Consider the following 12150-nt stretch of genomic DNA (forward strand, 5'->3'; position numbering starts at 1 on the left):
ACACGGAAAGAGTTGTCTTGTTTCAACAAGTCATTCCACAATAATCAATTAGTTTATACAAACTAGAATAAACACAGAGCAATATTCCAGTAAGTCATAAATATTCTGATTTTCATAATGTACATAATGGAGCAACATTAATATTCATATTTCACAGCAAACCGTAAAATAGAGAGCATCACTACCTCTGACACTACTTCATATCACTGTAATTTGTGTTTAGTTAATTTTAATAGTGTTTAATATTTGATTTTATGTTCATAAATAGTATTTAAGAAAACTTTCGCATATAATGCTAACTTAGAAATGGCTTGGACATTAGCCATACAAGTGAAAGAAGAAGGTAGGAAGGAATGGATTTTTCGGTATCAAACTGTGTTTATACACTACCACTGACCATATCATGTTTAATAGCAGATATGTAAGCACCCTCTTTGAATTAATGTTCCCCATTCCTGCTCTCACACCCGTGGTGAAGGTAGGGAAATAGACTAGAATATACAGTGAATTTTTTTTTTTAAATCATTTTATATTTGCACTGTGAGATATATGTCCACACAAAGAAAGTTACTGACAGCAAAGTACTATCACACTGCAGGATTCTGGAATCCTGCCTAAAACTTCTGATGCCAAATGCCAGGGCTTAGTCAATTCACCACTATTTCTCTCTCTCTCTACATATATATTTCTATCTCCATTGTTATAGACAAGTTATTATCTACAGTTATTTATGCCTAGATCTTCTAGGTTAATAAGTTTGCTAATGACATACCCAAGAAAGCAATTGCAACCTATGCTTAGTCTATGCAGGCAGTAGTTTGCAAGACCCACTGCAATAAAAAAGTAAAACTGATTGCTAAAGATTTTAGTTCTATGCATATATGCTAGATGATTTATACCCTACCTTACATAGTTTCACTAGCAATTGGTTGTAGACTTGGTAAAATCTTTGAAAGCCAACAGCAACTCATTCTTTTAAATGATCAACTTTTTTTTTTAAATTAGAATTTCAAAATTGATATTTTATCATATAGTAGAAATTAAGGATTAGTATTCTATTAAAAAAGAAGTCTACTTACCCCAAAGTTAGTAGCTGCAAACCTGTCTGAGGCAGATACATTAGTAGTTGCTGTAGTATGAGCATAAAAAGCGTTTATATTGGCCAACAATGTACTCATAACTGCTGGAACACCAGGGCACATATATTTAGAAGACAGGCAGGAGAAGTGCCTATAATTCAAACAAACTGACAGTTATTAAAGGTGGCAAGGAGTCTGAACTTTCTGTCATTACAATTTCTTTTCAGCTGCATTCATCACAGATTCAGAAATTAGCTTAAAAACACGCTCTGGGCTGCCAGTACCTCACATTGCTCTAAACCAAGCCTTCTCCAACACTTTCATTTACTTCACAAATGAGACATCTAAATTGCAAATTTTACTTCAGAAATCTGTACCAGGTCACATATACTTTAAAAAAGAAGAAAACTCCAAAAATCTGTAGATGCCCAGGCTCATTAATCAACCTTCATTAATAAACCTGATAGCTGCTATCTTCCATTCATAGAAAGGAATGGATACCATAAATGGGCTCTACAAAATCATTGACCAACCTGTTCTCTTCAATATTCTTTGTCAATGGGACACGTAACAGAACTTGTATATCTGAAGACATACAACGGCATTCTAGGTACAATCAACTACTTGTGGCAAGCTAAGTGATACTAAACACATCTACCTATCACTACAGCTAGATGATCATTATGGTCAATATAGGACAAGTCTTGAACTCATTCTGGATGTAATTACCAATGAGTGCTTAAGAGTGTGTGTGATCCATAAGGTAATTTACAGTAAAGATGAAAGCAATTTATTCTGTAATTGAAATGCAATTGGCTGGAAAATTGTAATTTTCTAACACTTTTACATCTCACTCAGGATAAATCCTCCTATAATTTAAATCAACTTTCAAGAAGAAAAAGAGTCATTAATTACGCATATACAAACATCAAAAGAAAATCCCAGTATATATATTCATATTCATTTTCAAACAAAATCTTGGAATGGTTAAGGAAATGATCACAGCAGAAATGGATAGTGCAATGAAATTCTCAATCCCTCCCAAAGCTAGACTAAGAAGGTGAATAATTGCTGGATTTTCTAGTTTATCTGACTGGGCAAACAGTCTGGAAGAAAAGAGATCCAGCTAGGAGGCAGGAGAGGCAGGCTTCATATTAAAGGGAATTGAGGGCTTCAGTGTTTTTATAAGAGGCCCCTTTGTATCTGCAGCCTTCTGAGGCCAAGACAGGAGACCAACTTCCTGGGCTTTCTCTAGCATTAGACTCATTGGAGTATTTTCATGCTTGGCTTATAGATCACAGGCTTTCACTTTCACTGATACGGTGATATATATTGATGCCTAAATTTCATATTGTGCTGGTCACATTCAAAATGTTTTGCAAAGATTTCTCACCATTCCTGTAAAGTAGATCTTTAGGTGCTATTATGCAAATTTTATGAAATTCCAGGAAACTGCTTGGTTTGCTACACAGCAAATCAGTCACACGGGCCAGTACTAGAACTCAACATTACCAGCTCAGTGGGATAATACCAAACAATTCATTCATTGCCAGTGCTTTTCAGAAGTGCCACCAAAATAATTAACATATGATTTTATAATTGACTTACAATTTAAAAAAAAATTTCTAGCAGACCTAAAGATCCTTAGTACATGAGGAACCCCAAGCTGGAGATATGAAGGCAGTAATCATTCATTCTTAGAACCATACTTCTAGCATATGCTCTGCTCAAGGGAATCAGCAGCAGTTGCTATAGGAAAAACCATTAAGATAATTGCCCACAAGAGACAAGACAGACTATGTAAAAACTGTGTCAACATTTTGAGTTCTGTGAGGTTTCTTCTGCAGGTTCTTGTAGTGAATATACACACTGAACTACCCAACACCTGGTCTGAGCTCCTATCTTGAAAACAGACCCAAACTGTATTTATTTGTTGTAAGGAAAAATTAAACCTATCTATAAAATGTTGTTATGTCTTTATTTAGATCCCTACTCAGTTCCACCAGTAATTTGATTAGTGACATTGATGATAACATCATTGTCAGGTGACAGGTTATGTGAATTTTTGATTTGTGTCATTTAATCAAATCTGTAAAGTTCACAGAGCCTATTACATTTATCACATCTAAGAATGGCCGCAACTCTGAGAGTGCTGATAAATCAGGTAAGAAATCTGAAAGCTTGCTTCTGCTTGTTGAAATAAATTAAAAAAATATATCAAGGAAATTCCTCCCTTGTCTTTGTAGATCTCTGACAACAGAAACCAGTAGCATGAGTAATAACTTTTTCCAATGGGCACGTATATCACAGCAAACATTACCAAGTATCACATATTTTAGAGTATATGTTGCATTGTTTAACCTAGTGTCGTATATTTTAAATCAGGTCTACTAGCTTTATCTTGCAGCTTTCTTACTATGTAGTTTCCTAATGATCTCTCAGTGTCTGGGAGTCTTCCAGTATTTCTGGTAGTATGAATTGGCAAAGAAAGAAGGTTCATTAACATGCACTACTCAGTAAGCAAAAGCTATCAATGAAAATTACTTTAATTGACAGTTTGCGTGCCTTTTGGAAAACAAGATGGCATAGTTAATGTCCATCAACTTTCCGGAATAAGAACTATGTTGCTGGTTTTGAAGCATTGGAGCTTCTTTTGCATTCATGTATATGCATAACAAACATTAATGTAGATGACTATGTTTATTTGGCTGTTAAAATAATAAATAAATAAATAAAATCCTCTTCCAATCCAATCATTTTTCATCTCTTTACCCAACTGAAAAAAACAATTTTAAAAATAGCAGGTGAATTATGGAACCTATAAAGTCAATTTTTTTTCAAAGAGCTTCAGTTACAGCAACACAAACAGCCATTTTATTTTATCTTAGTTTTGGATTTGGGTCGATGATTGTTTTTTTCTTTCACATGAATTCCACAAGTGGATTTCTTTGTTTAGGAACTGGGTAGTTGGAAGCCGTATCTTGAAATGAGAATAAGACAGCCTTTCTATTTGGGCATCCTTCAGGAAAGAACTGTCTACATTTATTCTCATAAAAATGTGGATGTCTGTCTCTAACATCAGGGTTCAATCATACTGAAATTTATCCTAAGGTATTACTGGGCTACATGTCCAAGGCAGATACATCAACATACATGAGATATCTTTCGGATTGATTTGCACATTCCAGTAACTCTACAGATATAAGGTATACATACATGTCTGATGGGAAGGTAAACATGAAAAATCAAACACCAGCAAAGAATATGAAATTAGAAATTACAATTTCTATTCACAAAACTTATTGCATGTGTTACTCCACATGTAGTGAGGATATAAAATACCACAGGAGAAGTGTCAGGCTTAATTAATTCTCCTGTGCAATGTTCTTTAAGGTCCTTCTTTAAGGACATTAAACAAGTATATATTACAAAGACACTTCTACTTTTCTATTAGACATACAATAATTCACAATGAAGTGAAAGACATGTTCATTGCAAAACCAGATTTTGTCCTTCTATCCTGCAATAAAAAGAAAACTTCCTGTGTTTATGTGCCTTCATACTATAGAAGAGGATCATATTTTTAGGATGGACTGTAAAGTGATGGAAGAAACAAAGTAAATATTCTGATTAAAAATTCCACATCAGCTTTCTATAATGATAATGAACTCATCTGGAGTCCTCTGCTTTCCTACAGCTGCAGTAGGAGCAGAGTACAGTCCTTTTCACCAACAAACGCTTCACTGGACAAGTCAAGAATGCATGATATAACTCTCATATCCCCGGGCTTCTAACTAAGATCAGAAATGTGTTCTAAAGTTATCATGGCCACATCAATATGGAGAATGTAGTGATATGTTCTAACACCATTCAAAGTAGTTTGCATAAGTTACTTACATTTGCTGTGGAAGGTTACTACATCCATTGCTGGCATTCTATAATTTCTATATTCCTGGGGAGGAGTACGCAGCATAAACTCTGTTCTAGCTAGCAAAGTAAGCCAGTCCCTGTTAACGAAGTGGAATTCTCTCTGATCCTTGCTCATTATCATAAGGATTTATGCATTAGTGATAATACTAGTAACATTTTATAAAATGCTTATGCTACATCTTAATGCTACTGCAGCTAAACAGTCCTTCAGTGAGAGTCAAAGGGACACAAAGGACAGTAAGAATTCAAAATCAGGAACAAGTGTGAAATGGAAAATGAAATCACAAAGTCTTGGAACTCATCAGATCCCTCAAACACATTCTTGACAGTAGAGTAAGAAAAACCAAACATGATAATACTTACGTCATAGCTTGATAAATATATTCAATTCCATAACGCATTGCAAATTCATCTACAATTTCTTGTGCAGCATCATCAAAGTACACCTTCCAGGCTTCATCGCCTCTAACTTCAGGGATTCTTACAACACCATTAGATTTAACTTCTGTCAAGTAGTGGAATAGATTCTAAATGCAAGAATTTTTTCAAATAGAAATATGAAGTTTTTAAATGGCATTCTAGAAGTATACTTTATATAATCAGCAATATGCTCATTAACATAGATTTTTATTTTTATTTATTTTTTTCCTCTGCAGGCTGGCATCAATGAACCATCATTTGGTAAACAAAATATCCAAGACACTAAACACTTTTGTTGCTTTTGTGGAACTCTAGTAGTGCAGGTCTATGATTCAGCACTTTGATCTCTCTTCTTGACGTAAGGTCACCTCAGAGAACTGGCACAGAGAGACTGCAACATAAAATTGTGCAGAAACTCTTCTCTCCTGTATGCCCTTGCTAATCCCTGGTGTTATAACGCTCACTGCAGTGTCCCTCAACATGAATTTGATCTGTAATTTTAAATTTCAAATTCGTAATTAAAAAAAAATGTAAGTTATAGGAAAACAATTAGAAATACGGCTGAAGCCTCTGAAGGACTGAAACACATGTAATAACATTTAGGTTTAGCAATCTTTAAACCAAACCTACTATTTCATTCAGAGGCAAAGTCATGGAATGCTTCTCAGATTACTAAACTCCATAAGCATCCACAAACTGTGAATTTGATTTCCTGTCTCTTTTCACTGGAAAACAAACCGCAAACAGCACACCAAATCTTAAAACTTTGAGATAATTTAAAATATTCTAATTAGCTCATAATTGTTTCATGGATTATCCTATAAAAGCAGGAAAATTTTCCCATTTTCTTCCCATGTGATCCTGGTGAAAGTATTTGCAATATTAAGACAAAATCTGTGGGCACAAATGCTCTGAAAATTTAGTTTTACACATGGTGAACAACAGGATTTTGTGGATACATAGTAGTGATGAACTTTCAGCTGTTATCTGCAAGTTTTCAGAAAATTATGGCAATTTTAGAATAAAACTTCAGTGTAGATAACTACTTAAGGGGAGAGGAATCAATTACAAAGGAAATCTCTGAAAGATATACATCAGTTCATCATTGAAGATTATTTCTTTTCCATTATTGACAAAAGTAATCTGCAGGGGAGCAAATATTTTAATTTCCATGCTTCTCTTGGTTGTTTTCTCCCCCCCCCCTCTATCTCCAAAGTATGGATTACTGTAGCAGGAACGATGTCCTTTTCAATAAACAGTAATATTTCTGTAGTATGCAGAAATGGTTTTATCTTCTTGATTCTAGCAAGCATATTTGGTAAAAAATAATGATAATTTCTATGACTCCACCTCCTCTCCCTTTTTTCTGACTCCTGCTGGCAAGAATGATCTGACAGTTACATTGCTCTGTCTTTGACTCTGAACCTTGATATGCCATCAGCAATGCAAAAAGAGAAACCAAAAATGAACTTGTCCTGAAGCAGCAGTTATTTGCATCAGCATTTTGTCACCTTTTTTCCTTATCTGTGCAACAACTGAATAGTAACTTCTATTTAGCTTTCTTTAACTTCTGCAACATACCTCATGTAAACAGGTGTACTGCACATGATAGGGTGCAACTTTCTCCTCTCCTTCTATTTCAACATTGATTTTCAACCTGAGAGCACCAGATACAGCTGACTTATCTGTCCTTTTTTCTGAAGGGCAGAAAAATCACATGTTAGCAACAATCAAGTATACATACAGTCAAGCAAAATATGACCATTTTAAAGTCAGAAACTCCTGCTGTTGAGAACTGAGAATACCTTTTAAGTACCTCCCATAGAGTTCAGGCCATGGACATCAAGCTATTAACAATCCTTATTTCATTTGCCATATTCTAAACATGCTGCATAGCACTTTAAGCAACAATTTTATCTTTTCAATAGAAATTATTTCAATTCTCTATCTGGTCTATGAACTAATTATTATTATTGTAATTATTAATATCCGCCTCTAGTTTTGAAAACTAAATCTGGTTTTGTTTCTGACCATTTCACTCCTCTTTCCTCTGAGCGATGTGATACAGCCATACTGTATTTGTGTCAGTATGTGTATGTGTCAGATTAAAAGTTGTCATTCTTTTTCAGAATATTAAATTGATAATCCATGTACTGATATTTCTTTTTAGATACTGATAGACTTTTTCTAAATTCTGAATTATTCCTTTTGCAGAGCATATGAAGTTTTAAGATTAAATTATTACTAAATAGCCTCTAGGCAAGTCAGCTCAGCAACATTTTTTAAAAATTGATTTTGTAATTTTTTATATAAGTATTTGCAACTTAAGCCAATGACAAGTTTGAAGGGTTAAAATGTGAAATACACGATGACACATTTCTTATTTAAAAAAAACAAAACTCATTATAAAGAGGAAATAAAGCAAGACTTTCTTGTCATTGTTAAAAAGACATCAAATTATTTCCAGATACATCTATATTTTTTTACTGGGCTATTAAGTACTAGCCAGGAAAACAACGACCACTGGTTCAGAAAGATGCTTTACAGTTTCAGAAATTTATGTGATATAATTCACCTGATGCATTTCACAGAGAAGAAAACCTTCATGAAAATATTTCTAACATGTTTTTGTTATTATACAGAGGAGATTAACTTTTAAAGATCTATGCTAGAAGACTTAGTGAATGTACAAAAGGAAAATATTTGCTAGATTTTTCTGTGCATCTTGATAGAACTGTTTACCATATGCTTACCAATGGTACTATGAACAGACTAGACTGGAACGATGGCTTTTCTTTCACATTTTTACTTTTTTGTTTAAATATTTGTCTTTGGTATTGCTGTGATTAGCTTGATCTCTGTAATTCACCAAAACCCTGAAAATATCCTAAATTTTCAAACTGACCTGTATCTTCAAAGGTTTTTAAAAACGTATATCAATACCAAAGCTGTGTATTTTGAAGTTCCAAATGTACAGTTGCTGAGATTCTACCTAAATTTATTTTTAAAAAATCAATAAGAATCGTACCTAAATTATACCATACATCCATTTCTCCACTCAGTGTTCTTACTTCAATGATTGTTTGCCCAAGGAAGTCATCTGACTCCTTTTTGAAATGTTGTTTTACTCTAGATTTGATGTCATCATCTTCATCCCATACTCTCACTTTTATTCTGTCTGTAGAGTTATGGCATTCGCTGTAAAAATAATAATAAAATCTGTAAGTCAATTTTTGCTTTTGTACTGCTGATTCATTGAGCTTGATTTCTGTATACTTGCTTAACTCTTTGAAGTGACAGAATACCTACAACTGCAATATTCAGCGAAACAGATGGCCAAAACACAGTGCTATGGAAAAAGGTAGAATTACTGCATGTAGGAAGTAAAGAGATTAACTTGAATGAATTATATATACGTAAGGATTGCATTTACGAATGTCACAAACTTCTTGTTTAAGTTAGTAGCAAATTGAAAATATGTACTTCTCAATGCTTTTAAAAATACCTTAGGAATGTTACGTTCAGATAAGGTTTATTCATTAACAAATGTTGTGTGGTCTTTATATCAGACCACAAAAGTAGTAGCCTATAATGTAATAATAAAAAATGTGAGAAAATCTTAAATAATATTTTAATGTGGCACAAATTTTTTGAATTTGCAATGAAAAAGCCCAACAAGTCTACACAAACCTGGCTGCAAGACAAGATGGGCAAAGAAAAAAAAATACCACCAAAAACCAAACCAGCCAATCAACAAAAACCAACAACCAATCCAAAATCACCACCACAACAAAAAACTCACTGGGAAATAAATAGCTGCTTTATTTAAAAGATGCGTTACTTTTGTCCTTGGTCTCTGTTTCCTTAATAAGGAGAAGTAGGGACAGACTGTTGCGTAGTAAAGAACAGCAAATTCAAATGGCTTATTAAACTCTCATGAGTTGTGTTGATATGAGAAACTTCTGGATACATGAGTGAGGTGGCTTCACTTGTAATCTAGAGTTCCCAAGTGGATAAACTTTTTCAGACCTACATTCACGACATTAGTTTGAGCTCTTGTTTGGATTCTATTCTATGTGCTAAGACTGCTCAGTGATCTATTTCAGCAATTCCAGCATTAAAACAGTAATACTATAACTTATCTCCCAACTGGCACCCCTCAGGGTTTGTTCTAAGAATTAATTAGCAGTAGTAATAGGCTTTAGAAGCACAAAGTGCTTTAAATGTCATTATTACTGTCAGGGCTGATCAGTCACTAAAAATGGTATTCACAACTCACTGTGACATCATTCAGTATCACAGAAATACTTGTGCCTGTCCATATTCCAAATTTTAACACTGAAGATATCTCGGTAATTAAAAAATACATTATTCTCTGATTAGCAAGACTAATGAAGCCTGGTTTCCTTTTGTCTTATGGCTGTCTTCCTTGACATCTAACAAACTGCAATCATAAATTGAATCTTCTCCCATAATTGGGGTTTTCATAAATTACCCCTTCATATGGACTCCCTAGTGTCTATTATAGGGTGAGGTCAAGCTGAGGACACTGTTAGGATCTCATCTCTGACTGTCTTTCTTTTCAGAGAATGTGACAGACCCAGTATTAGGCAATCTGAAATTTTTCTGACTGCAAAATTCAGAAGTAATTAGCAAGGACACAATAAGATAGGAAAATACAGATGAAGATGGATCAAATAAATATCTTCACAATAAGAAATTAGACTAAACTCAGAATCAAACCATCTAATTTTCCTAATGTTTAACATTGAATTACTGATTGACACAGACCAGAATTGCATTTAGTTGCGCATCCAGTAGAAATTTTAAGCAGGAATTTACTACTGTGGTATAGGGAGATCTAACACCGATGAGGCACTTATGTGACTCTAATCACCATCTCTCTGCTACGAGTAGGTTTTGTTCCCATTTTGCTTCTTGGGGAGATGCCACATAGGAAAAGTCATTAAATGGTATTACAAATCACATATTTTATTCTCCTGCTACAGCATATATTTCCCTCTGATGTACACTTAGCTCATTAAGGAATATTTATTCAGATGGTCAGGAATCATGCGCTTTCCCCTGATATCCTCTTTCATCCCTTCCACATCTATTTTTTCATCATTAAGGCATGATGATACCTATCACTACCAATGTGTTTGCTCACAGATTTATCTTGTCTAAACCTTTATTGATCAGTCAGTTTTGCTTCTATGTATTTGCAATATTCATACGTAAGGCCCCCAAACTTGTATAGACTTGTAATGCAATATGGGTCTGGGTAGATGAACACCTATTTCTACTGTCCCACCCTGTATCAGTGAGATTCCAGGAAGATGTACTGTTAAGCTTACAGAGCGTCCTCTGCATAATTTGCTTACCTGTACAGAAACAGCCTCTCAGATGCATCACTATATAATGAGGTGCACATTCTGCTTTAGTCTTTCTGTTGAGATTTTTCCCCATTCTAAAGTAGTGATATTGCTATAACTTTCCAATATACTATCTCAGTGAAATTCTGCAAACAATCAGCAGAGAAATTTTGGCTGTATCTATTAAACTCTGCAAGTACTGCTCCTCGGGGAAATTCTAAGGAAACAACATCCAACTGGATGCCTGAAATAGACCCCAAAAAGTCTCACTTCATCAGAAACTCTAGACTGAAATATCTGAAATATGGAGCAGTTGAACAGCTTCTCTGACTAACATGGAGACCAACTATCATTGTATCTAACCTGTGTGAATGCCACTCAGTGCAAGAAGATACTTTTTCTCACTGTGATTGGCTATACAGCAATAAGAATGATCAGGAACAGTCTAGTTTGTACAAATAGAAATTTTTCTCCCTTAAGAGTTATTGGAAATCTTCCCAGACACAATCAATTGGATTTTGTATCTTTATCTTCAATGGCATTTGCAGTATACCACAAAGAAATCTTCAACAATATCAGACATAGACAAATTCTAACTGTTTAGTGCTGACCAAGATCTTGGCCAGATGGTAATCGTTGTATTCACAAAAACCTTTTCACTGATCTAATTTAAGTCAAATAGTATATGTATTCATGCACTGAATAGAGTAATAGATATCCAATGCAACTGTTTATTGGAAACATACGGTGGTCTAGTGACAACCAAAAAAGAATGAGTAATATAAAATAATCCTCCAGTTATATGAAAAACATTTGGAATATACAATTGCAGCTGAGGTGTCAACAGAACGTGTGATCAGAGGAACATGATCCCTGCAAAGTCTGCAAGGCAGTCTGGAGCAGTACATTTGCTAGAAACCACTGTCAGAAAAAGCAGATATCAACAATCTGAATCAACTGTTGAAAAAAAATCAAGAAAAGCAGGAGAGTAAAGACTTCTATTAGAGCGTTGGATGCAGCTAAAATATCAATATCCCTAAAAGTCTGTAAAAAGTTGAAAACTATACAGCAAAAATATTTTTCTCCCCTGTAACAAAAAATAATGCAGCCTCTTTTTTTGTTGTTGTTGTTCAACACAACCAGAAGGTAGAAAACAGACAGCTGTAAGATTTGTCCTTTGTTCTGGGGTTGAAAAAAAAAATCACCTATCACTGATACCTTGGTACTAATTAAAACATTAAAAAGTCCTTGCTACCTATAATACATTATTTAAAGGAGCATCTGTCGGTCTATTTACTTCCGTAGGTTGTCAAAAAAATACACATTCCAAGGAAAGATTCTTTCTC

General features: G+C 34.4%; 1 protein-coding gene across 2 annotated transcripts in view; it reads right to left on the reverse strand.

The window, feature by feature from the left end:
• The window catches only part of UNC13C (unc-13 homolog C), a 128189-nt gene that overhangs the window by 64714 nt on the left and 51325 nt on the right, over nucleotides 1-12150 (reverse strand). For both annotated transcript variants that reach the window (XM_021407207.1, XM_021407206.1), the window contains 4 exons: nucleotides 8458-8627; nucleotides 7011-7126; nucleotides 5373-5536; nucleotides 1080-1230 (listed from right to left, as the gene is read on the reverse strand). In XM_021407207.1, coding sequence (XP_021262882.1) covers nucleotides 1080-1230; nucleotides 5373-5536; nucleotides 7011-7126; nucleotides 8458-8627 — 601 coding nt within the window. The remainder of the gene's footprint in view (nucleotides 1-1079; nucleotides 1231-5372; nucleotides 5537-7010; nucleotides 7127-8457; nucleotides 8628-12150) is intronic.

The sequence above is a fragment of the Numida meleagris genome, chromosome 9, assembly GCF_002078875.1.
Source record: "Numida meleagris isolate 19003 breed g44 Domestic line chromosome 9, NumMel1.0, whole genome shotgun sequence".
In the NCBI taxonomy this organism is placed as follows: domain Eukaryota; kingdom Metazoa; phylum Chordata; class Aves; order Galliformes; family Numididae; genus Numida; species Numida meleagris.